Raw genomic sequence first — 27,075 nt, 5'->3', positions numbered from 1 at the left:
TAGGGGAAATAAAAGACATCCTCAAGTCTCCTCTGGGGGTGATCATGAACAAAAGGTTGGTAGCTGTGCAGCACCTCAGCTCGGAGGGCAGATGCTCGCTGTACCCGCTTCCCACTCCCTTTAACCCTCACTACAGCCCCCACAACCTGACGTTTCCATGTTACAGACAGGGAAACTGAGGCTCGGGGGCCAAACATGCTTTGCCTGGCTAAAGATGAGGGAAGTCAGGATTCAGGCTGCAGTGGGAAGGTTGGGTGTCTAGTCCCTGGTCTGGTGGATATGAACAGGATTGACGGGGCTGTGAACTGTGGTGGAGGAGGCTGCAGACGCACCACCCGCAGGCTCATGGCTCCATGGCCTCCTGACCCGCAGTCTCATCTCTCCCCACAGGGTGGACCCGGTGCCTCATGATGCCCCCAAGCCTCCGGGCTACACCCGCTTTGTCTGCGTCTCTGACACCCACTCCAGGACGGACCCCATCCAGATGCCGTACGGCGACGTGCTGATCCACGCTGGGGACTTCACCGAGCTGGGGCTCCCGAGCGAGGTGAAGAAGTTCAACGAGTGGCTGGGTAGGTCCCTCCTGCCCCAGGTGGGCGGCTGTGCTGAGCAGGAAGGGGGCTCCCGCCGTCTTCCGAGGCTGCCTCCCTGCCTTTCCCTCCTGCTCTGCCTGGCCCGCTCCTTGGCCTGTTCCTGCCTGGTCATCCTCCCTGACCTCTCAGACCAGGTGCCCCTTTCTCCCATCCACCTTGGACCTCCCCTCCTCCAGCATCTGTCTTGGTTGTGACTTTCCATTTGTTTCTGGGAATTGTTTTTTGGCCTGGAAGACCCCCTCCAAAAGGGACTTTGCTTATGTCTTTGTCCATTTGAGTGTCCAGGCCCCGCTGCCTGGCAAAGGTAGGGCCTCAATAAATAATTGATGAATGAGGCTGGGTGCAGTGACTTATGCCTGTAATCCCAGCATTTTGGAAGGCCAAGGCTGGTGGATCACCTGAGATCAGGAGTTCGAGACCAGCCTGGCCAACATGGTGAAACCTCATCTCCACTAAAAGTACAAAAATTAGCCGGGTGTGGTGGCGGGCATCTGTAATCCCAGCTACATGGGAGGCTGAGGCAGGAGAATCACTTGAACCTAGGAGGCGGAGGTTGCAGTGAGCTGAGATCACTCCACTGCACTCCAACCTGGACAACAGAGCGAGACTCTGTCTCAAAAAGAAAAGAAATTGATGAATGAATGAATGAATGGCTGAGTGGGTGAATGAATGAATGAATGGCATAGAGAATGGTGGTGCCAGGGTAGGTGCTCAGCTGGTTCGTCCTAGCTCAGCCACCCACTGCCATGGAGATGGTTTCTCCAGGGACCAGATGTGGGCAGCTGCTGGTCTCGGCAGCAGAGCCCTTTCCCACACACTGCACCATGGCGGATGATGATGTATAAGCACATCCCCTGGGTTTTGTCTTTGTGCTTTTTTTCCAAAATGAGAAAAAAACCTGGGGGACCCCCTGGGAAAACTCGCTTGCCTTGGAATCCAGAGAAACCTCACAGTGAGGCGTCTCTGTCCCCACCCGGGGAAGACAGATGGACGGCCCCTGTGCAGCCCAGCACCCAGGCCTGCTGCCGTGGAGGCGTGGGTGCAGGGCCGCTCACCTTTCTGCGCAGCCCCACGTAGCTGCCAGACGGTCCCTTCCGCCTCCTCAGGGGCGTCCCGCTGTGCAGTTGGCTGAGACTGCGCGAGCAGAGGGCCAGGAGCGAGGCAGGGCAGCCGCGGCGAGCCAGGGGCCTGACTCTGCCAGGCGAGACAAATATTTACAAGCAAGGCCTTCCCTTCTGTTTGGCAGGCAGAGGCCTTTAAAATTGATTTTTCAAACGGGAAATTCTAATCAAAGGCTCTGTTTGGGCTGCAGGAAGTGCAGGCCGGGGGAGAGGGCTCCTGCAGGCCTGCCCTGGGATTCTCACCTTGTCCACACTGGTTCCAGGTCTGGGCTGCCCCTCAGGAGGGGTCCCTTCCCCGAGGGAGGCTGCTTGTCCCATCTGCTGTGGGTTTCAAAAGACAGGAGGTTGCACTTGGTGGAGTCAAGAGGCCGTTTCCAAGGCAGAGAGGCTGGAGTCGCTGTGGGCCAAGCCCCCACTGTGTGCCAGGCACAGGGTGGCAGTCTCTTATCACCTCTGCCTTGTTGAATTTGGGAACGGCTATTTGAGGTGGCTACCATTTGCGTCCCTATTCGACAGAGGAGAATGGAGGTTCTGAAGGGTGAGGACTGTCTCTCACACACAGCCTGGCCTTCCAGGTGCACCCCATCATGGGTGGAAAGTGTGAACTCATAACTTGTAAAGGGGTCTTCCTTTTACAAAAGGTTCTTTCCCTCGGGCCTCGCCCCTTTGCTGCCTGGAAGTGTTTGCAGATGTCAGGACGGTCACTCAGGGAGGAATGGGCTTCAGACTGAGGAAGGAGGAGCATTTGCATGCGAGCGACGGCATGAATAGCAGTCCATTTGCAGCTGGTATTTTGGGCACTCACCCACTGCACAAAGCAAGACCCCTTGGTTGGCCAGTGCTTCAGGTCCCCAGAGTTTGGTGATTATGGCTGAGAGAGGGACTGTGTGCCTATGTGGTGCATTTGGACAGGGGCATTTTTCTATAAAGCTCAAGTTTACTGAACATTTAGTATGTGCTGGGTGCTGTTCTATACCCTTCGCATGTATTAGTAACTCATTCAATCTTCCTGACAATGAGGCAGGAACCATTATCCTTCCCATTTTACAGAGGAGAAAACCAAGGCCCAGAGAAGTGAAGTCACTCACCCAAAGTCACACAGCTTGTAAATGGCAGAACTGGGTAGTTGGACCCCAGTGCTGAACTCTTGGTATAGCTCTGTGTTGCCTCTCCTTCTTGAGGTGAAGCCTCCCTAATGGAAGTAAGGGTATGGACGATGCTGTTTGGAGTCTGGATCTGCTTTCTGCTTGGGTGACCGCAGCAGCCACGTGGCCCCTCTGGGCCTGATTTTGAATGGGGGCGGTCAGGCTCTCCTGCCTCGCATCCCTCCAAAGGTTGTTTTGAGGCTGTGTTGGAATGGAGGAAAGAATCACTTTGTAAACTGTAAAGTGCTGTGTACCCGTTATGATTGCCCCCATGAACTGGCGTCTCCAGATCTGGGCTCCCCTGGGTAGGGGTGGGGTGTTAGGAGGAAGACATTGGACCTGAACCTTGAGGTGGAGTTGGCAGGGAAGGTGGTGGAACAACACATGTGTTACAGCGTGTGGAGTTCCCGAGAGATATGCACGTGTGGTCTCAGCTAGCAACAGCCCTCCCAACAACAGACACAGAAAAAGAGACTGGAAGGAAACATTCCGTCATCCTATTGCTGAGCCTCACTGAGAGCCCACGAGGTGCCAGGTGTGTCACAAGCCCTGGGGTAACAGTAGGCCAAGGGCACGCAGGGCCCCACTCAGCCTGATGAGGGGGGACTATGGCTCCATATATATGAGGGCGGCATGGGAGCCATTCATTAGAGAGAGCTACGGGGTCTGTCAGGGACCCACCTGGGGGCGTGTGGTGGTGGCCATTCAGCTGGGTGGGCACAGAAGGCTTCCCTGAGGAGGGGATGTTGGGCCAGGCCTGAGGGTGAGAATGAGGCAGCCTCGTGCAGCTCTGGGCAGGACCCGTTCCAGGCAGAGGACGTGGAGGCTGCAGGGGGCCCTGAGGTGGGAGCAGAGAGCGCTGGGAGCATTGAGAAGTGGGAGAGGCAGGGCAACGGGGCAGGCACTGGTCCACACAGGCCTCCTGGGTCAGGGACAGGAGTGAGGGGCTGATCCTAAGGGCAGGGGGAGCTTTGGGAAGGTTTAGGCCATGATGGATTGTAGAACCAGAGTGTGCCCGGAGAGGGCTAAAGCTCCAGAATGTTCCAGAATCGATGTCTGGGTGGTGGGGTCATGGGGTTTTACCTTCTCCTTTAGGGTTGTCCGTCTCTCTCTCTCTCTCTGATTTTCTGTGGGGGAGGGGTGTGTTTTTCTGGTAATTTCAAACAAAGGCAACGCTCCTGGGCGACTGGTGCCAAGTGTGTCCCAGGAGGGGGTGGGACAGCGCTGGGCCTTGGGTCAATCCTGGCGTCATCCAGCCACTCCAGGGTCTCCATGAGCCCCTTCCCCAGCCAACAGGGTGGGAGACCTTTGCACACCCACCTCATCACCTTGCCCCCCTCGCCCACCCGCTGGCTCAGCCCCTTCTCCTGGATGAGAAAGTTAGATTTGAAATTCACAACCTGCTCCTTCCCTGTTCAATGATCTCATGGAAAGCATTTAAAATCATATTCTGAGAGCCGCCTCCAGACAAACAGGAGGAGATTTAAAAAATTAATAAAGACCCACCATGTAAGACAAGACAAGGCACCTAACCGGGCTCTGTGTGGCTAAATTGCTGCGGACTCTAACTTGCTGTGAGGTGCGTTGCTCTCGGCTCGGCTGTGACTGGTGTCCTTGTGTTGCCTGTTTGCAGGCTTCTGTCTGGGTCTGAGTTGGTTGGAGGGGGCCGGGTTGGGATGAAAAAGTCCCTCTGAACAGTCCCTCTTTCCCCTTGGCCGTTAATATCCCAAATGTATTCATGAATTAGAAGCGGCAGCTTGATTTGTAAATGTCAAGTAAGCAGCTAAAAAATTGATAAGGACAGGTTCTCCAGCTATAAAGAGTGAACGCAGAAGGAAAACTTGCTGAAAATGGCAAAGAATGTGCAGGTGGCTCCTTGCTCCTCACCAGCCTCAGGGAGCTCACAGCTGGACGGATCAGTCCGCGGTGCCAGTGCAGGAAGGTGGGGCGGCTGGAGGCCAGGCAGCTGTCTTCACCCCTGTTTCCTCCTCTTCTTTGCTGTGTGATCTCAGTCCAGTCTCTCAACCTCTCTGTGCCTCACCTGTAGAACGGGGAGAATTGTTTTCCTGCCGTAGGGCTGTGGGGGAAGGTTGATGAATAATGTTCCCATGCAGCGCTTCGCCCAGTCCGGGCACCACGGGAGCCCTGTCATTGTGAAATGGCTCTCATGGTGAACAACTTGCCGTTCCCTCATCCTTGCCCCACACAAAACAGACTCCTTGACTTCAATACCAGCAGCACCTTTTCCCTGCAGCCACACCGGGCGCCTGGACTCCTCACTCATAGAACAACCTCCCCTCCCTGGTCCTGGGCCCGTGCTCCACTCACCCCTCCGGAGCTGCCCGTTGTGAAGCCTCCCCCACCCCGCTGGGCAGAGCTGTTCCCTCCTCCTCTGTACGCCCAGAGCTCCCGGTCTGGGCTCTGGCAGTGGCTCTCACGTTGTGGCAGGGGGAGTGTCTCCCACCTTCACCGGCAGCCCCTGGAGGGGAGGGTCAAGGCTTCAGGCCCAGCGCCAGCCAGGGGAGCCCTGGACAGAGAGGAGTGTGCAGCCATGAGAGGCATGCTGACCCCGCAGACACAGCCCTGTCTGTGAGCTGGCCATGGTGACCCCTGCAGGGCAGGGCGTGCCTGAATGCCGCCGGGTGGGCCACCAGTAAATGGGGGCTTCAAGGAGGGCAGTGCTGTGACACAGACCAGTGTGAGCCATCGCTGTTGCCATACAGGACTTGGGAAGCGATCTGGGAAGACTCAGGGAGCACAGGTTGAGTTGGGGTCTCAAGGACGAGGCTAGAAGCTGGGGCCACAGGGGCTCTGGACCTGATGAAATGTGCTTGCATGCAGGTCCCGTGGAGGCCAGGGTGCTGAGGGCAGGAGGGGAGGCTGAGCACCCAGAAGCACCCTCCTCCCGGGATGCTCTGCAGAGGCAGCCACTGACCCCAGGGCCCTGGCACTGCCCACATCTTTCCCAAGGCAAGAATGCCAGGTCTCAATTCTGCTGCCGTCTCTGAGTGACAGCCCTGCCTGCAAGAACTGTCAGTTCCTGAGCTGGGATTTGCAAGATGCCAGAAAGTTCCCTCTCTGTGACTGGCAGGTACCAGGCTGGCCTCCCCACCCCCAGCCACAGGAAGCCTGCAGCCTCCACAGCCCTCACTGCACCCCTAGCCCCCACAGCCTGGGGACCCTGCGCCACCCTCGGGAGTGACTGCCAGAGGCCACAGATGGCTTTGTACTGGTCAGCCTCTCCTCCCCTCAGCTCTGCGGTGCCTGATGCTGGACGAAGGTTCCTCTAGCGTGGGTTCTGCCACAGCTTCCATGTGGCCTCCCTCTCCAGGGCCCTTTCCAATCTCCTCCTTTTGTTCCTCATTCCCCTCCTGCCTGCCAAAGGGGGCTCCTCCTAGGGTCCATCCTTAGGCCTCTCAACCACCTTCTTTCCAAATGTTAACCATTCAGACTCCCCAGTTCTCACTCCACCCAGACCTGCAGAATGCCTCCATCTCTCTCGTCCAGCCACTGCATTGTCTAGTCTTCTTACAAAACACCTCCTCCTGGGTGTCTGCCAGGGTTTTAGACCAGTTCTATCCCAAACTGAACTCCCAAACCTCTGACCCATCCCCTTAGGCTATGTAGTAAGATGAAGCACTTCACTGTGGTGTTTGGTACCCTCCCAGCCAGGGCTCCTGTGTCCCCTCTCCTTTCCCTTGGAGGCTGATGTCTGCAGTCATCTGTTGTGATTCTGACACTGCTATCGTCTGTCCTGCCCACTGTCCCCTCTGCCCACTGTGTCATCTGCTGAGCTGCTGTGGGTGCTCTGTGTGCCAGCCTGCTGGCCCCCTTCCTCCTGCAGCTTCTATCAGCCTCTCCAGGGCTGAGACCATGCCCTGGTCAGCACAGGTCCTCAGAGCCCAGCCCAGCCTGGCACCGAGGTGCCCAGGGGTGTCTGTTGAAAAAGTGTGGTCTGTAAAGCACATGAAGGGCCCGTTAATTAAGTAGCACTACCCTTAGCAGACTCAGGCAGGGGAGGAAGATGAGGCCTGGTAATGGAGTGTTTAGAAGTTATAATTAACTTTGTACTGGTGCCGAGCATAACACGATATATGAGACAATATAAAAGGGGTCCAAGGATTTAGTGAAATAGAACTAGGTCTTTTGCAAGTAAACCCTTAATTAAAATCCGTGAGGGAGGAAGGGAGAGAAAGGGAAATGGAGAATTCACGTCAAGACCGTTTCTTTGGTTCTTGCCTCATTTGCCACTGCGTGGAAGGCCCGAGGCTGCAGGGGGTTTGCGTGGAAATGAGCCACACACAATCGTTTTGCCTCTTTGTGATTTAATCCCAGGCCGCCGGCCCGGCGGAATGGGCACCTTCTGTGTTCAAGGCTCCAAGTGGAGGTCGGGGGCTTCGGAAAGGAGCAGGTGGGACCTCACCCTCCCGTTGCAGGAGCAGGAGGCAGCTCACAGGCACAGGAATTAGGATCATGTGTGGGAAACAAGTACTTTCTGGTGCAAGCTGGTGGTTGACACCCCTCCACGTCCCCCTCAAAATTTGTCTGTTCCTTCCAGTCTACTCTCTGGCCTCCTCTCTTCTTCTTGGAGGGGGGACCGACCTTGGATGCGGATGGGGGAGGTCCCCAGCTCAGAGTTCATGGCTCTCTGTCCCCTGCAGCTTGTGTGAGTCCCTGCTCTTGTCTCATTTCTTTATTTTTTCCCTGCCTTCTTCCCACCTCCCCACCCAATGAACAGCATGCACAAGCTCCCTCCTTCTCTCCCGTGCTCCTTCCTGCCGGGGTGCACCTCGCTCTTCCGCCCTTTCCTGACTTGAGCACTGCAAGATCCTGCCGCGTGGCCGCCCCTTCTGACTGCTGCAGAGTGTGCTGGGCGGGCACCTCCCATCCTAGCTCAGGACCTGGAGCTGGTACCCGGGCGCCTGCCCCTGTGCGGGGCTGCTCCTGCCTCCGGGAGGTGGAGCCGTCCTGCTCTATGCGTGGAGGGTGCAGTCGGGTGGGACTGGAGTCTTCCTGGGAATGGGGTGCCAAGGGCCATCAGGCCTCATGCTGGCTCTGTCGGGACTTGCAGCCTCTCCCCCGGGCAGGGCACCAAGCACTGGAGGTCAGGGGTGTGGGGCCACTTCCGGCTCTGTCCTCCTTAGGCAGCTGGCCTCTCTTCTCCCTCATGGAGTGTCCACCTCAATCAGATGAGACCGTTTGTGCACCCTGTGTGAACTTAGCCCCTCCTGGCACTTAGGGCCCTGCCAGTTCACGTACCTGCCAGCATCAGAGCCCCCAGCGTGGGTTAGTGGAGCTCCTGCCTCTCCCACGGGGCTGTGACTGCTGGGGGCCAGGGCAGGGGTCTACACGCATCTCAGTCAACACAGTGTGAGGGGCTCCTGTGTTCACTGCTTTGGTGCCGGAGATTCAGTGATGGACGGCACAGAGGTGCCCCTGCCCGCGTGGCTTGAGGGTGAATGAAGTCATAGGTGGTACACAGCAAGCGGGGTGAAGAGAATTGATCAATGCGCGGGGTAGGCTGGTGGTGACTGGGGTGGGAAACTCCTTGACATCAGATGGTTGGGGAAGATCCCCCTGGGAGAGTCGTGCACTGAGAAGGACCCAGCTGTGAATTTGTGCTGCACGATGGAGGCCTGTGGGCCTGATCCTGGTGATCCTGACCCGCTGACCAGCTGGGGCAAGGGCATGAATTTTATTCTAGAGGCCACTGGGGGTCTTAGACAGGGGAGGACAAGGTCTGATTCGGGGTTCTGACTGTGGCAGGCAGGAGGGGACACCAGGGCACCAGGGGAGGTTGGCGCAGGTGTCAGTGAGAGGCCAGGGTAGCTCAGACTGGACCTGGAGGTGGCCCAGGAAGAGTGCAGTATGGGCTTGGCTCTGGTTTGGAAGTGAAATCAACAGGATTTGCTGGTGGGGTATGGAGTTAGGGGTGAGGGAGATGGCTGACCTGGTATCCTTAGGGCCTGGCAGCCTAGCATGAGGTGGGCATTTAACAAATAGTTGTTAAAGGAATGAGAAAAGAAAAGACAAATTTTGTGATGTGGTCACTTTGATAAAAAACATCCAACCAACTTTTTTTTTTTTTTTAAAGAGCTAACAAGAATTATCTCTGAAAGTGTACAGCAGACTTAAAATGGATTCTGGTACAACGGCCTGATTCAGACATTTCCAGACACACATTGTTATTCTCTCAGACTTGAGATTGAATATTTTAAAAATAATTTTACTTTTAAACTCTAGAGCCTCTTGTCACCTCCGGCACTCTCTGGTGGGAAACTGGTTGGTGTCCAGGGATTTTGGTGGCGTAGTCACATGGCCAGCGTGATTGATAAACAGAGTGACCACCTGGGGAGACAGATCAATGCTCAGATGAAAAATGGATGGCTTGTGCAGCAGAGGTTTGGTCTTCATTTAAAAAATTAATTTTCTATATTCTTCATCAAAAAAACTCCTCACAAGCCACGCTGTGTGTTAGAGGCTAAAAGGGAGAAAATTAACTTCTAAGAAAGATGAAAAATCTAGAATTCTAAGTTGTAGTCAAGTGATTTTGGCCAGCCATAATTACAGTATTTTCATGTTAATGTATAAACTCTTGAAAGGTGTGCTTAAGTGATAATTATCTATTTACAACAAAATGGCTTTGGAAATAAAATGAGACCCATTGGTGTGTGTGTGTGTGTGTGTGTGTGTGTGTGTGTGTATCAAACATGTTATGCAGTGGTGTTTTTTTCTTTCTTTCTTTTTTTTTTTTTGAGATGGAGTCTCACCCTGTCACCCAGGCTAAAGTGCAATGGCGCGATCTCAGCTCACTGTAACCTCCCCTTCCCAGGTTCAAGCAATTCTCCTGCTTCAGCCTCCTGAGTAACTGGCATTACAGGTGCCAGTCACCACGCCTGACTAATTTTTGTATTTTTTGTGGAGACAGGGTTTCACCATATTGGCCACGCTGGTCTCGAACTCCTGACCTCAGGTGGTCCACCTGCCTTGCCCTACCAAAGTGCTGGGATTATAGGCATGAGCCACTGTGCCTGGCCCTTTCTTTATTTTTTTTGAAGACCATCATCCTAAGTATCTCTGCCTTAAAATTAAAAACTTAAAAAATATATAAGCAGGGTAGAGAGATTCATTTCTCGGAAAGGGCTGGGCTCTCTGAAAGTTCTTGTGTGGCTTTGTTTTGTGTAATTTGTTATTCGTTTAGATTTTTTGTTTGCTTGTTTATATCTCATTTTGTGTCAAAGAGTTGGAGATAGCTTATAAAAATGACAAAAATAGTAAATTGGGTAGAATATTGATGATAAATTAAAAGCCAAGGTTGAAAAAAAGTTAGGGTAGCTCAGACAGAGGGCCTAGAATTCCAGCACCCAGTGCTATGGGGGCTCTAAGTGGGAAACTAGGGTCTGAGCTTCCTGGGGGCCAAAGTGAAGAAGGTAATTTGACTAATGGCCCTAATTATTGGGATATGTGCCAGCTCCTCTGATTGGTCCTCTGTAGCATATTTGGCATCCATCTCATTCCACTGGGAGTAGCTTGAAGGCCTATTCCTGTGTCCTCCTTATTTCTGTGTGGAAAGACCTTGGTAAAGGCTTTTGTATTTGGATAATAACAACAAATATTTATTTAGTTTCTTGGTATATAAAGCATGCCCATTTCTGTCATTCATTTTGTGCTTTCTATCCCCCCCACCTCTGCTTTCTTTTGGATTGATTGAAGTTTCTTTTTTTCGCCTCTACTGGTTTGGAAATTCTATATTCTTTTTTGATTTGTTTAGTAGTTACTCATAAATTTTTAATGTGTGTATCAGACTTAACACAGCCTAAAATTAATCAACATCTCCATTCCTCCCTGAGGAACTCGGGGATACTCCTACCCTGCCCCCTCTTGCTGCCATCTTATCTATATCTTGGCTGTCTGGTGTTTACTTTTTTTTCTTTTTTTTTTTTTGCTGACGGGACCTCACTCTGTTGCCCAGTGTAGTGTGGTGGCACAATCATTGCTCACTGAAGCCTCGACCTCCTGGGCTCAAGCAAGCCTCCCGTCTTAGTTCCCCACCTCACCCTAAGTAGCTGGGATTACAGGCATGCACCTCCATGCCTGGCTAATTTTCATATTTTTTTTTAGAGATGGGGTTTTACCATTTTGCCCAGGCTGGTCTTGAACTCCTAGGCTCAGGCGATCTGCCTACCTCGCCCTCTCAAATTGCTGGGACTACAGGCATGAGCCACTGTGCCTAGCCTGGTGTTTACATTTTTTTTTTTTGACACGAGGTCCCAGGCTGGAGTGCAGTGGTGTGATCATGGCTCACTGCAGCCTCAACCTCCTGGGATCAGGCGATTCTCCCACCGTAGCCCCCCTAGTAGCTGGGACTACAGGCATGCACCACGACACCCAGCTGATTTTCTATTTTTTGTAGAGGTGGGGTTTTGGCATGTTGCCCAGGCTGGTCTCAAACTCCTGGGATCAAGCGATCTGCCTGCCTTGGCCTCCCAAAGTGCTGGGATTACAGGCATGAGCCACTGCACCCAGCCTGGTGCTTACTTTTAATGCATTTTAAACTCTGCCTCAAACTAGTCAAGTATTTGTTTTCCAGGTTGCACTTGATTATTTACTCAACAGATGTTTCCGAGCACTTTTTCTGCACTGGGCATGATTCTAGGCACTGGGGATGCAGCAGTGAACGAAACTAGTTCCTGCCTTTGTGAGTCAGGGGAGAAGACAGGCTGTGGATAAACAGCTGTCATGTGATGTGGGCTGTTCAGGCTGAGGGGACATGAAGGGATGGGGAAGGGCGGGACTCTCTGCTGAGGTGATATTTGCATGAAGACCTGAATGGAGGCACCCAGCCGTGCCCATGTCTGGGCAGAGGCAGCAGCTCTGAGTTGGGGGTGTTGATGGCACATGGCAGGATGCGGCTGGAGCTCCACGGAGAGTCTGAGCGAGTCAGTGGAAGCAGTTGAGTCCCAATGGGGGATGGGACCCAGTAGGGAAGCTCCGGGGGCTTCACACAGGAGGTGGCAAGTGAGGCAGCCTGGGCATTTGGGCAGTGCTTGGACACATGAAGTACGGGCACAGGCCTTCTAGCTCAAGCGGTGAGGCTAACCAAGGGCTCAAGGCTGAAGCTGCTACTTGCCTTTGGTTTGCAATCATTCATTCACTTAACAAACATTTGTGGCGCCCCTGTTTGTTCTACACCCTGTGCCAGATGCCAGAGATACCGTGGGCAGCAAATCAGGCAAGATTTCCACTTGAGAGCCACGCGAACAAGAAAATGCCATGATACGATGGAGACAGGACAGGGAGAAGTGGTAGCCTGGGACCAAGTTGGACCATCTAGGCTTAACTTGAAGCTCACCTGCTTCCCAGGTGTGAGACGGAGGGCAGGTGACTTTCCTGTGCAATGGAGGGTGGCGGTGCCTTCCTCCCCCCAGCTGATGGTTCTGCGGATGAGAGATGATGTGTGCCAAGCGTGCGATCTGGGGCTGTGCCAGGTTCCCTTGTGTGAGTCTTCTTCTTCCTGTGCCGCTTCTCTTCAGCTCATTCAAGGCTGTGGACCCTTTGGGGAGAAATTGCTGGCTGGTTGATCAGAAGTTGGTGGAAGCAAGATTTTCTTACTGACATGCTTCTTCTCTCTTTTCACAAACATGGAGAGAGGTGTTTGGATATGAAACAAGCCTGTAGATTTTTTTAAAATGTCATTTTCATACAGGATTTTATTCCAGAACAGGAATAATGAACAAGCCAGAAAATCCTGGCCAGCACAGAATTAAAATATTCTGTCCCTGTGTGCACATAAACTTCTGAAATGTCTGGAAGTTTCCACTATTTCCCTGTCTATACAACCTGCTCCTGCCTGCCTCCTGCACCTGCACTCAGTGTAAACGTTGTCAGAAACCCTGGGACTGGTTCCGTTTGGAGAATATGATCGCCACTTAGAGAGAGTGGAAACCAGCAGGTGCTGTTATTGTTCATATAGAGGGGCGTCTCCCCTCCTGGTTTCTCGTTTATCTTTACAACTGGCCCATCTCACACTTCAGTGCTCAAGAGCAGATTATGCAGGTCTCAGGAGGACATGACATTCTGCATTTCTAATGAGCTCCCAGGGGATGCCCCTTCTCTGTTCTCCCGAGAACTCTTGGGGAGCACACTTTGATTTTTTTCCTTTTTTTTTTTTTTGAGACAAGGTCTCACTCTGTTGCCCAGGCCGGAGTGCAGTGGTACAATCTCGGCTCACTACAACCTCTGTCTCCCGGGTTCAAGCAATTCTCCTGCCTCAGCCTCACAAGTAGCTGGGATTATAGGCACCTGCCACCACGCCTGGCAATTTTTGTATTTTTAGTAGAGACAGGGTTTCACCATATTGGTCAGGCTGGTCTTGAACTCTTGAACTCAAGTAATCCACCTGCCTTGGCCTCCCAAAGTGCTGGGATTACAGTCATAAGCCACCGCGCCCGTCCTGGGGATCACATTTTGAGTAGTAGGGCCCGACACCAGCATTGCCCAACTTCCTGAGATAGTGGAGGGCTGTGTATCTGTGCTGTCCAGTGTGGTAACTGCGAGCCCACACGTGGGTATTGAGCACTCAAAATTCAGTTAGCGTGACTCAGAAACTGACTTTTGTATTTTTGTTTCATTGTAGCTGATTTGAAATTAAATGTCCACAGGGAGTTCATGGCTACTGCATTGGACCACACATCTAGACATCCCTGGAGGTGTCTGCTGTTGCTGTTTCTGCTTTGCAGATGCAAAAGCTGAGCTCAGGGAAGAGAAAGCTTGCCTAAGGTCATACAGCAAAGAAAAGTGGAGTCAGGATTCCAACCCAAGGTCTAGGCTCTTTAAAAATCTTTATGGATTGATTGATTGACACAGAGTCTTGCTCTGTCGCCCAGACTAGAGTGCGGTGGCATGATCTCAGCTCACTGCAACCTCCACCTCCAGGGTACAAGTGATTCTCTTGCCTCAGCCTCTCGAGTAGTTGGGATTACAGGCACCTGCCACCGTGCCCAGCTAATTTTTGTATTTTTAGTAGAGACGGGGTTTCACCATGTTGGCCAAGCTGGTCTCGAACTTCTGACCTCAGATGTTCCACCCACCTCGGGCTCCCAAAGTGTTGGGATTACAGGCGTGAGACACCATGCCCAGCCCTAATTTTTTTTTTATTTGTTTTTAATACCTAAGGAGACCTTTTGTATATGGGAACTACTCTTGTGTATCCGGAAAATCCCCTGTCAGCTCCTGACTCTTTTTTTTTTTTTTTTTAAAGCAAATTCTTCGTTTCCAAGACGGTTTCAATATTTATGGTCAGGAGTAATGCTTTATAGGCTTAGGACTAACTAAAAAAAGTCCTGTGTCAGTTGCTGATGGGATACAGGGATTTTTACATCCTGCGTTTCATATTCGAAATACACGTTTTGCTGCAAAGCCTCGTATCCAAGTCACACGGGGGCTTAACAGCAATAATGACTTCTGGACAGAAGTTTACAGTTTACAGGCACTTTCACGTTGTTTTCTCACTGATCCCTTGCAGCAAACATCCTGGGCCTTGAGTATATTGTCCCCACTTGACAGATGAGGAGACTGAGACCCAGTGCAGAGAGGTGGTTTCTGGAGGTCATGCAGATCTCCAGGGCAGGGATCTGGACCGTCGGGTACACTGCCATATCTTCAGCACCACGGACAGTGCTAACCCCCCATAGTAGGCTCTCAGTGTTGTTATTGGCTAAGTCAAGGAATGCACTCATCCCCTTCCCCTACCGCACTGAGTTCCAGATGTGGGCCCTGTGAGTGCCCTGGCAGACTGTGGATATGCTAGACCTCTGCCTGCCTCGATCCCCTGCTCGGCCCCATTCCTGCACCCTGAAAGTCTTCCACCTACCACCCAGCAAGGGAGGGAGTTGGACGCTGAGGGCCACACACATGCGTTGGGGTGACATGGTTGAGAGCTCAGACTTTGAACTGAAACCAGAGCTGGGCCACCTTGCCTCCTCAATGTGTGATCTTGGGCAGGGGACTTAGTCTCCCTGGACCTCAGTTTTATCATTTGGAAAATGGGTCAGTAACGGGATGTTTCTCACAGGGCCTTGGTGAGACCTGAACAAGAGAATGCAAGCTTCAGGTGGATGCAGCATAAACTCTTCATTGTTTCCGTCCCTCCTGAGCAAACCGCATTCTCGAAGCAGAAACGCAGTGGAGGCAGCTGGAGGGATGAGGCTGCAGAATGGGCGGGCCCAGCTGGGTGGTGGTGGTTTGTAGAACCAGGGACACCAGCAAGTACTCTGGGGAGGAGGCATGCAGGGTGTAAGCCCCCTGACCCTTGTCCTCAGTGGGACCAGCTCCATTCTGGTCAGGTGTCAGTGACCTCCCTCCCACTCAGTGTTCTCAGTGGCTTTTGGAGCCTCCCCCATTGCAGGGCTTATCTGGGTTTCAGAGGGAGCCATGATGTGGTCATGTCCATGGACCTGGCCTAGCTTAGTTCCTGAATGAGACAAGGACCAGGGGAAAGGAATGGCTAGACCCCCTCTCAGCCCTGCCTGGCCACGTGCCTGCTGGGCAGCCCTGAGAAGGTCATTACTCCCCTGTGCCTCAGTGTCTTCACCTAAAAAATGGGGCCACACACTTGCTTTGGAGGGCTGTTGTGAGGATTGAATAAGGCATTGCAGCTGGGAATCTGCTTAGGCTTGTGGGTCCTGAGAGACCCCTCGAGTTTGGATCCTGGCTCTGCTCTTCCCAGCCATATGGCCTTGGGCATGTTCTGTCTGCTCTCTGAGCCTCAGTTTTCTCATCTATCAAAGGGAGCTGATATTGGGAGAGTTCAGTGAGGCAGTGGGTGATCTGGGCTCATCATAGGGCCTGGCGTGGGGTAAATGCATAACACACGCAGCTGTTGCTGTGATGGTGATTTTGTGAACACATTAAATCTAAAGTGCCTGGCACAGAGTAGACGGCTCAGTTGATGAGACTCTTTTCTTTTCTTTCTTTCTTTTTTTTTTTTTTGAGACAGAGTTTCGTTCTTGTTGCCCAGGCTGGAGTGCAATGGTGCCATCTCGGCTCACCACAACCTCTGCCTCCCGGGCTCAGGCGATTCTCCTGCTTCAGCCTCTCGAGTAGCTGGGATTACAGGCATGTGCCACCATGCCCAGCTAATTTTGTATTTTTAGTAGAGATGGGGTTTCTCCATGTTGGTCAGGCTGGTCTCGAACTCCCAACCTCAGGTGATCCACTACCCTTGGCCTCCCAAAGTGCTGGGATTACAGGCGTGAGCCACTGTGCTCGACCTTTTTTTTCTTTTTTTTTTTTTTTTTGGAGTCTCGCTGGAGTACAGTGGTGCCGTCTCGGTTCACTGCAACCTCAGCCTCCCAGGTTCAAGCAGTACTCCTGCCTCAGCTTCCTGAGTAGCTAGGACTACCGGCGTGTGCCACCATGCCCAGCTAATTTTTGTATTTTTAGTAGAGACTGGGTTTCACCATGTTGGCCAGGACGGTCTCAATCTCTTGACCTCGTGATCCACCCACCTCAGCCTCCCAAAGTGCTGCAATTACAGGCATGAGCCACGCACCCGGACGGTGGTAGCTTTAATTACTACTATTAATATCATCCAAAGAGGACTTCCGCTTTTTAAAATCGTGCATTTAAAAGTTAGAATTTAGTTCTTTGAAATTTGTTTTTAAAAGAAAAGCGGATTTTTAAAAGTGTATAGGTTTGTTTCTTTGATCTCTCTTAAGAAGAAGGATTTCACACCTTTCGGAGTGTGCACGATGCAAATGAAGATCCGAGAGCTCGCGGAAGGCCGTTTGGAGCTAATTCTGGGCTGGTTTGACAGCCACGACACTGAAGGGGAAGCATGGAGCTGACAAAGCGAGGCTTTCTTTGGTAACATCCCAACCTCTCAAAATAGTCACTTTCCAAACTAACATTTGTCATGTTGGTGTTTGAAAGAAGTTTTTTGTTCATTGATTCAACCATGCACCGCACCCCCTTAAAACTCTGCAGAGGTTCCCTCCTGTGTCCTGGGTGAGTCCAGGCACTGCTCCTGTGGTCAAGGCTTCTGGGAGGGACCCCAGGGTCCCTACTAGGCCTGGCTCCACCGCTCCCCTTTGTCTGTCTGAGGCTTCGGGGCAGTTGTCACATTGTTGGATGTTTTCCCGCCTCCGTGCTTTTCTTGTGTGGGCTGCTTCTGCCGGAGTGCCGATCCCGTCGTCTGCCGAGGGAGCTGCTGTCCACTGTGGATACCTGTTTCTGTGATCACCTCCCCATATTTTTCTTTCTTTCTGTTTTTTTGAAACGGAGTGTTTCTCTGTCGCCCAGGCTGAAGTGCAGTGGTACAATCTCGGCTCACTGTGACCTCTGCCTCCCAGGTTCAAGCGATTCTCCTGCCTCAGCCTCCCTGGTAGCCGGGATTACAGGCGTGTGCCACCACGCTTGGCTAATTTTTGTACTTTTAGTAGAGGTGGGGTTTCACCATATTGGCCAGGCTGGTCTTGGACTCCTGACATTAGGTGATCCATCTGCCTTAGCCTCCCAAAGTGCTGGGATTACAGACGTGAACCAGTGCACCCAGCTAATCACTCCCTTTTATCAACTTTGTGGAAACTCTCATACTCCTGGCCAGGGAAAGGAAACAGCACTGCTGCCTGTGGTTCTGTAGAACTCAATACCCTCCCCACTGCTGCTCCCCAGCTGCGTGTGCGTGTCTCCCTCCATAACCCTCGGCCACAGAGGAAGGGATTAGAGGGGGCCGACCAAAAATTCCTAGGGCCAAGAAAGAGAACTGGGGAATGGGGAAATGAATAAACAGAGGGGGAGCAAGATGATTTTATTTTAGTGTATCCTAACATTCAAAATGTTTATTTAGCCTTAAAACACTTGGCTTTATGAATAAGTATTTTATTATTTTTTTTTGAGACAGAGTCTTGTTTTGTCTCCCAGGCTGGAGTGCGGTGGCGTGATCACAGCTCGCTGCAGCCTCGCCTTCCCGGGCTTCAGCAACCCCCCCATCTCAGCTTCCCAAGCAGCTGGGAGCACAGGCACATTCCACTGCACCTGGCTCATTTTTTTTATTTTTTGTAGAGACGAGGTTTCCCTGTGTGTCCCAGGCTGGTCTCAAACTTCTGGGCTCAAGCAATCCTCCTTTTTCAACCTCCCCAAGTGCCAGGATTAAGGGTGTGAGCCACCACACCCAGCCATAAATATTTTAAAATTTTAAAAATAGGAACTTTTAGTCTTACTCATTTTTTTTTTTTTTTTGAGATGTAGTCCCGCTCTGTTGCCCAGGCTGGAGTGCAGTGGCACAGTCTCAGCTCACTGCAAGCTCCGCCTGCTGGGTTCAAGTGATTCTCCTGCCTCAGCCTCCCGAGTAGCTGGGACTACAGGTGCCCACCACCCCGCCCAGCTAATGTTTTATTTTATTTTATTTTATTTTATTTATTTTTGTATTTTTAGTGGAGACAGGGTTTCACCATGTTAGCCAGGGTGGTCTCGATCTCCTGACCTCGTGATCCGTCCATCTCGGCCTCCCAAAGTGCTGGGATTACAGGCGTGAGCCCACCATGCCTGGCCCAGGATTCTAAGATTTGAAAAGCTGCATTGCTAGAACTCTCAGAGCTCCAAGAGCCTACAGTTCTGCCTGCTGACGCTTCTACTTGTCTAGGATCCAGGCTCCCCAGATTATTTATTTAAATTGTGGTGAAATATACATGACATTGATCATTTTAGCCTTTTAAAAGTGTGTAGTTCAGTGGCATTAAGACTATTCACATTGTTGTACAAACATCACTGCCTTTCCTCTCTCGAACATTTTTTGTCTTCCCAAATGGAATGATCCATTAAACAACTTCTTCCTCCCTCCTCTCCCCAGCCCCCGGCATCCACCATTCTACTTTCTTTTTTTAAATTTAAATATTTATTTATTTCTTTATTGAAACAGAGTCTCACACTGTTAGCCAGGCTGGAGTGCAGTGGCACAATCTAGGCTCACTGCAACCTCCGCCTCTCAGGTTCAAGCAATTCTCCTGCCTCAGCCTCCCAAGTAGCTGGGATTACAGGCACCCACCACCATACCTGGCTAATTTTTGTATTTTTAATAGAGAGGGAGTTTCACCATGTTGGCCAGGCTAGTCTCGAACTCCTGACCTCAGGTGATCCGCCCTCCTTGGCCTCCCAAAGTACTGGGATTACAGGCGTGAACCACCGCTCCCAGCCTATTTTCTTCCTTTTAGAGACAGGGTCTCACTCTGTTGCCAAGGCTGGAGTGCAGTGGTGTTCTTGGTTTGCTGCAGCCTTGATCTCATGGGCTCAAGCAATCCTCCCACCTCAGCCTCCTGAGTAGCTGGGACTGTAGGTGTTTGCCACCACATCCAGCTTATTTTTTGAATTTTTGTAGAGACAAGGTCTCACTATGTTTCCCAGGCTGGTCTTGAACTCCTGGCTTCGAGGGATCCTCCCGCCTTGGCCTCCCAAAGTTCTTCATCTTAAAGGAACCACCAGTATTATTAAGGAATAGGGCTCCATCATGGTTCACTGTAGCCTCAACTTTCCAGGCTCAGGTGATCTTCCCACCTCAGCCTCCTGAGCAGCTGGGACTACCGGTGCACACCATCACACCTAGCTAATTTTTGTATTTTTAGTAGAGATGGGGTTTTGCCACATTGCTTAGGCTGGTCTCAAACTCCTGACCTCAGGTGATCCACTTGCCTCAGCTTCCCACAGTGCTGGGATTGAGACATATATTTCTGTTCTTTCGCATCTTATGGAACGTTTGTATTCAGATTCTTCAAGTGCATTTTCTGCATTGATACTGTGTTAGTTTGATAGGGCTTCCCTGACCGAGTACCGGAGACTGGGAGGCTCAAACAATAGAAACCTGTTGTCTCCTAGTTCCAGAATCTGAGGTTGAGATGTTGGCAGGTTGGTTTCTTTTGAGGCCTCTCTCCTTGACTTGCAGATGGCTGTCTTCTCACTGTGTCCTTATATGGGCTTCTCTGCCTGTCTGTGCCTTCATGATGTCCTTTTTTCTTGTTTTGTTTTTTTGTTTTTTGTTTTTTGTTTTTATTGAGATGAAGTCTTACTCTGTCACCCAGGCTGGAGCACAGTAATGTGATCTCGGCCCACAGCAACCTCTGTCCTGGGGTTCAAGCGATTCTTCTGCCTCAGCCTCCAGAGTAGCTGGGATTACAGGTGCCCGCTACCACGCCCAGCTATTTGTATTTTTAGTAGAGATGGGGTTTCACCATGTTAGCCAGGCTGGTCTCAAACTCCTGACCTCAGGTGGTCCACCCATCTTGGTCTCCCAAAGTGCTGGGATTACAGGCATGAGCCACTGCACCGGGCCAATGTCCTCTTGTTATAGGGACACCAGTCACTGAATTAGAGCCCACTCATATGACCTCATTTTACCTGAATTACCTCAAGGATCCTGTCTCCAAATGCCATCCCATTCTGAGGTACTTGGGATTAACATAACTTCAACATGTTCATTTTGCAGAGGGGGACACAATTTTTAGCCTATAACAGGTGAAACTGCCATCACTAGAGCTATTTTCTGTTTCCGACATATTTTTCAGAGCATTTTCCAATCTGTTGCAGGAAGCTCTAGAAACCCATTCATAATCTCAGCAACAGAACTTCTCAGTGTAATTGCTCCATGTTGAATGATCAGCTATCAGCATTACTGTTGATTCTTTGAAGATAATGTGTGCTTTCCTCCGCCGCCATTGCTTGAAAGTTTCTTGTCTTTGGTTTCCGGCACTTTGACTGTTATAGGCTGCAGTAACAAGTTATCACAAGCTTCTTGGTTTAAGATAACAGAAATGGGCCGGGCGCGGTGGCTCACGCCTGTAATCCTAGCACTTTGGGAGGCCGAGGTGGGTGGATCACGAGGTCAGGAGATCAAGACCATCCTGGTTAATACGGTGAAACTCCATCTCTACTAAAAATACAAAAAAATTAGCCAGGCATGGTGGCGGGCACCTGTAGTCCCAGCTACTCGGGAGGCTGAGGCAAGAGAATGGCGTGAACCCGGGAGGCGGAGCTTGCAGTGAGCCGAGATTGTGCCACTGCACTCCAGCCTGGGCGACAGAGTGAGCTCCATCTCCAAAAAAAAAAAAAAAAAAACCAGAAAGGTAAGGTATCCTTTCACTGCTCTGGGGGTCAGAAATCTGACATTCAGGTGTCAGCAGGGCTGTGTTCCTTCTGGAGGCTCTGGAGAGGGAGAGGAAGCAGGGAATCCTTCCTTGCCTCTTGTAGCTTGTGGTGGCTGTTGGCAATCTTTGGCTTCCTTGACTTGTGGCCACAGGATCATGTTTATCTGTGAATAGAGACAGTTTTATTTCTTCCCTTCCATTCTGGATGCTTTTTTTTCTTTTTCATGCTTCATTGTCCCGGCTAGAACCTCAAGCATAATGCTGAATAGACATGGTAAGAGTGGACCTCCTTGTTTTCTGACCGATCTTAGGAGGAAGACTTTCAGTCCTTCACTATTAAGTATGATGTTAGCTGTGGGATTTGCAATATGTATGTATTTATTTGTTTATTTAGAGACAGAGTCTCATTATATTGCCTAGGCTGGCCTTGAAAGCTTGGGCTTAGGTGATTCTGCCTCAGCCTCCCAAACAGCTAGGGCTACAGGTGTGCATCACCATGCCTAGCTCACTGAGGAACCTTCAGAGATGTTCCTTGTCAGGTTGAGAAGGTCCCTTCTCTTCCCAGTTTGTTGCATGTTTTTTGTTTTGTTTAGAGACAGTGTCTTGCCCTGTCGCCCAGGCTGGAGTGCAAGGGTACAATTTTGGCTCACTGCAATCTCTGCCTCCGAGGTTCAAGCGATTCTCGTGACTCAACCTCCCAAGCAGCTGAGATTACAGATGTGCAGCACCATGCCTGGCTGATTTTTGTATTTTTAGTAGAGACAGAGTTTTCGCCATGTTGGCCAGGCTGGTCTTAAACTCCTGGCCTCAAATGATCCATCCACCTCAGCCTCCCAAAGTGCTGGGATTATAGGCGTGAGCCACTGCACCCAGCCAAGAGTGTGTGTGTGTGTGTGTGTGTGTGTGTGTGTGTGTCTAAATCATGGAAGGGTGTTTTATTTTGTCAAATGCTTTTCTGTGTCTGTTGAGATGATCATATGTTTTCCCCCTTATTACGGTATATTACATTAATTGTTGTTGTATGTTGAACCAACCTTACATTCCTGAGTTCAATCCCGTTTGGTGATGGTGTATAATCCCTTTTTATATGGTGTCTAATCCTTTGTTATTGCTTGATTTGACTTGCTAGTATTTTTTTGAGGATTTTGCGCCTATATTCAGAAGGAATCTAGGTCTGTGGTTTTCTTTTCTTGTGATAGCTTTGTCTGGTTTTGATATTAAAGCCTCCTAGACTGAGCTGGAAAGTGTTTTCTCCTCGTTTGCTTTTTGGAAGAGTTTGTCAAGGACTGGTGTTAATTCTTGAAATGTTTGATACAAATCACCAGTGAAGCCATCTGTTGCTGGGCTTTTTATCATTATAAAATATTCTTCCTTTCCTCTAGTAACAATTTTTGTCTTCAAATCTATTTTTTTCTGATGCTGGTATAGCGACTACAGCTCTCTTTTGGCGTCTGGATACTGTTTGTATATCTTTTCCATTCTTTTACTTTCAACCCACTTGTTTCTTTGGATCTAAAGTGTGTCTTTTATAAACAACATATAATTGGATTTTTAAAAAATTAAAATTTTAATCTCTGCCTTCTTTTGACTGGAGTGTTTAAGCATGTTATATTTAATATAACTACTGACAAAGTAGGGTTTATATCTGCCATTTTGCTTTTTGTTCTCTATATATCTTATATATTTTTTTGTCCATCTTTTCTTCTATTATTGCCTTCTTTTGTGTTAAATAGATATTTTCTAGTTCACTATTTTAATTTCATTTCTTTTACTATATTGAAAAATTTTGTTAGTTGTTGCCCTGGGGATTATAATTAATTTTTTTTACCTTATAACAATCTCGTTTTGATTAATAGCAACCTAATTTCATAAATATACAAAAACTGTGCTCTAATGTAGAATTCCATGCCTTCTCCCTCCTTGATGCTATTATTGTCATACAAATTACATTTTTGTGCATTATAAGCTCATTAACACAGTTTTATAACTACAGTCATGTGCTGTGTGTAATGTTTCTGTCAGTGACAGACCGTATATACTACAGTGGTCCCATAAGATTACAACACTGTAATTTTACTTACTTTTCTATGTTTAGATACACTAATACTTACCACTGTGTTACGATTGCCTGAAGTATTCAGTATAATAACGTGCTGTACAGGTTTGTAGCCTGTGAGTGATGGGCTGTACCGTATAGCTTTGGTATGTAGTAGGCTGTACGATTTAGGTTTGCATAAGTACACTCTATGCTGTTTGTACAATATCAAAATCACCTAACAGTGCATTTCTCAGAATACCTCTCTGTCATTAACAGTCCATGACTGTGTTCCTTAGTGTAGTTGTCTTTTAAACCGGATAGGAGAACAAAAGAGTTACAAACAGAAATACAATTGTACTCTTTCTTTCTTTTTTTTTTTTTTTTGAGACAGAGTCTCACTCTGTCTTGACTCACTGCAACCTCCGACTCCCTGGTTCAAGTGATTCTCCTGCCTCAGCCTCCCGAGTAGCTGGGATTACAGGCATGTGCCACCACACCCAGCTAATTTTTATATTTTTAGTAGAGATGGGGGTTCACCATGTTGGCCAGGCTGGTCTCAATCTCCTGACCTCGTGATCTGCCTGCCTCAGCCTCCCAAAGTGCTGGAATTACAGGCTTGAGCCACCGCGCCTGGCCTGTACTGTCTTTTATATTTACCTGTGTAAATATAAAAGGTATATTTACCTTTATCAGTGCGATTTCTTCATATGGATTTGAGTTGCCGTCAGGTGCCCTTTCATTTCAGTCTGAAAGAGTCCATTCAGTATTTTTTGTAGAGAGTGTCTGCTAGTGACAGATTCAGTTTGTTTTTGTTTATCTGGGAATGACTTAATTTCTCCATTTTTAAAGGATAGTTTTGTTGGATGTAGAATTGCTGGCTGACAGTTCTTCCCAGCATTTGTGTATCCCACTGCCTTCTGGTTATCATGGTTCCTGATGAGAAGTCAGCTGTTATTGAGGATTATTTGTGTATGATGAGTGATTGTCTGCTTTCTGACAGTTTGATTATGATGTGTTTCGGTGTGGACCTCTTTGAGTTTATCATGTTTGCAGTTACTTGAACTTCTTGGATGTGTAGATTAATGTTTTTCATCAAGTTTGGGTAGGTTTTGCTATTGTTTCTTTTTTCTTTTTCTTTTCTTTTTTTTTTTTTTTTGAGACAGAGTCTCAATCTGTCACCAGGCTGGAGTGCAGTGGCACAATCTTGGCTCATTGCAACCTCTGCCTCCCAGGTTCAAGCAATTCTTGTGCCTCAGCCTCCAGTGCACACCACGACGCCCAGCTAATTTTTGTGTTTTTAGTAGAGATGGGGTTTTGCCATGATGGGGTGTTGCCAGGCTGGTCTTGAACTCCTGGCCTCAAGTAATCCACCCACCTCAGTTTCCCAAAGTGCTGGGATTATAGGCGTGAGCTATTGTTTGGAAATACAGCTATTGTTTCTTTAATTACTCTTTCTGTCCCCTCTCACTTTTCCTTCTGTGGCTCCTCTTTTCACACACATTAATGCACCCAATGGTGTCCCACAGGTCTCTGAGGCTCTGTTCATTTTTCCTCATTCTTTTTCCTTTCTGTTCCTCAAACTGGATGATTTCAACAGATCTGTCTTCAGGTTTGCTCATTCTTTCTTCTGCCAGCTTGAAACTGCTGTTGAGACCCTCTAATGAAAATGTCATTTCAGGTATTTTACTTTTCAACTCCAGAACTGGATTCTTTTTAACAGTTATATCTCCTTATTGATATTCTTTATTTGTGAACACATCATTCTCATAATGTTCTTGAATTTTTTAGACAGTCTAGTTCTTTGAACATATTTCTAATAGCTGATTTAAAGCCTTTATTTAGTTATGTCCACCATCAGGGTTTCCTCAAGGACAATTTCTATTGACTGCTCTTTTCCTTGTCTAAGGACGATACATTCTTGTTTCTTTGTGTTTCATTTAAAAAAATACTAGATGTTGTTGTGGACAGGAGTGGTGGCTCACGCCTGTAATCCCAGCACTTTGGAAGGCTGAGGCAAGTGGATCACAAGGTCAAGAGATCGAGACCATCCTGGCCAACATGGTGAAATCCCGACTCTACTAAAAATACAAAAATTAGCCGGGTGTGGTGGCGTGTGCCTGTAGTCCCAGCTACTCAGGAGGCTGAGGCAGGAGTATCGCTTGAACCTGGGCGGCAGAGGTTGCAGTGAGCCGAGATTGTGCCACTGCTCTCTAGCCTGGCGACAAAGTAAGACGCCATCTAAAAAAAAAAAAAAAAAAAACCCCAAAAAACAAAAACAAAACAAAACAAAACAAAAAATGGATTTTTGTTTGTTTGTTTGTTGTTTTTTTGAGACAGGGTCTCACTCTGTCTCACTGCATCCAGGTTGGAGTGCAGTGGCACGATCTTGGCTCACTGCAATATCTGTCTCCTGGGTTCAAGTGATTCTCCTGCCTCAGCCTCCTGAGTAGCTAAGACCACAGGCGAGCACCACCACACTTAAGACTGTGGCTGTTTTAAATAATATAATTTGCTGACTGTGGGCATCAGATCCCCGCCTGGCACCAAGGTTTGTTGTTGTTTGTTTGGTGAATGTCCTGGAAACTCTGGTGTTTGTATTCTCCATCATGTGTGGCTACTAAAGTCTCTGCTTGGTTCGCTTAGTTGTCAGCTGATGACTGGTCAGAGATTTCCTTACATGCCTTGAAATGATAAGTCTCCCGTCATTTGCTGAGGGGCTCCCAACCACTGTTTTGGGGCACATCCTCAACACCCTAGCATTTTACAAAAACCTTCGCTTCTTGCATGTGCAGAGCCTCAAGGTCATTCTGAGGTGAATGATGAGGGCCCCTTTCCTGGGCACATGCACAGCCCTGCACATGAGCATGATCCTCTAGATGCCGTGTGGATGCCTCATTCTCCAGATTTTCATTTTAAGTTTCTTGGCTGGCCTCTTGTTTGCCCTAACTGGTATGACCTCCTTGGGAAGCTGTGATGTTAGACAACTGCTGCTGATTGTTTTTAACAAATACTTTGGGGATAGGACTTTCCTCATTGAGCAAGCTCTGAGTCAGGTCAAATAAAGACAAGTCCTGGCTGGGTACAGTGGCACACACCTGTAATCCTAGCACTTTGGTAGGCTGAGATGGGAGGATCATTTGAGGCCAGGAGTTTGAGACCAGCCTGGGCAATATAGCGAGACCTCATCTCTAAAAAAGACAAGTTCTACAAATGAGGCTTTATATGCCAAATAGTGAAAGGGGCTTTCTTGAGAGTCTCAAAGCTATTTTTCCCCCTCCAGTGACTGCTAGGCTGGTAATTTTCACAGCTGCAATTGTTCTGAGACTGCTGATTTTCAGGCTGCTACAGGCTTCCGAAGAGGAGGCTGAGAAGAGGCCAAGTTAGAATGCTGCACAACTCAGCTCTTTTTCTTGCATATATGCTCCTCGGATTGTTGGTTAATTTCCAGAATTTTAAAAAAGTAGATGTTGACAACTTTTGCCAGTGTTGTTGTTGACTTTGCGGAGGAGCATGTGCTCAAAGATCCTTCATCCTCATTCTCAAAGTGCTTCTCTGTATTGCTTCTTTGTTTATAACAGCCACAAAGTCTTGCTCAGAGTATTACATTGCTTAAAATAAAGTCGTTGAGAGCTGCTCATAACAGGAGGGATACCATAAAGACTCAAATGTATGGCAACACTCTTTACTTTTGTTTTTTTGAGAAATATTTAATGAAAAAACCTGAGAATATATGTCTAAGTGGTTGTGACTGAGGGGAAAATCATGGGCTTCAGCTTCAGATGCACCCAGGTTCAAATTCCCACTTCTTCGGCAATCAGTTGTGGAGTTCCTTAACTTTATGAGCCTTGATTTCTTCATCTGCCAAATAGTAATATTGCCTGTTTTGTGGGACTGTTGCGAGGGTGAGAAATAGAGCACGAGGGAGGTGGCTGAGATTCTCAGCAGGTGGCAACAGTGATGTCATTAGCAGTTGCCTGACCTGTCCAGGTGAGGTGCTCAGCTGGATCGCCTGCCTTTGAACCTGGTGCTAGCGTCATTCCAACA

The 27,075-nt window shown here is 49.2% G+C and overlaps 1 protein-coding gene across 1 annotated transcript in view; it reads left to right on the top strand.

The window, feature by feature from the left end:
• The window catches only part of MPPED1 (metallophosphoesterase domain containing 1), a 96,314-nt gene that overhangs the window by 22,735 nt on the left and 46,504 nt on the right, over window positions 1-27,075 (top strand). The window contains exon 3 of the mRNA XM_028827623.2: window positions 391-572. Coding sequence (XP_028683456.1) covers window positions 391-572 — 182 coding nt within the window. The remainder of the gene's footprint in view (window positions 1-390; window positions 573-27,075) is intronic.

Source organism: Macaca mulatta, chromosome 10, assembly GCF_049350105.2.
Source record: "Macaca mulatta isolate MMU2019108-1 chromosome 10, T2T-MMU8v2.0, whole genome shotgun sequence".
NCBI classification, from domain to species: domain Eukaryota; kingdom Metazoa; phylum Chordata; class Mammalia; order Primates; family Cercopithecidae; genus Macaca; species Macaca mulatta.
This window is presented reverse-complemented; position numbering and strand designations above follow the sequence as displayed.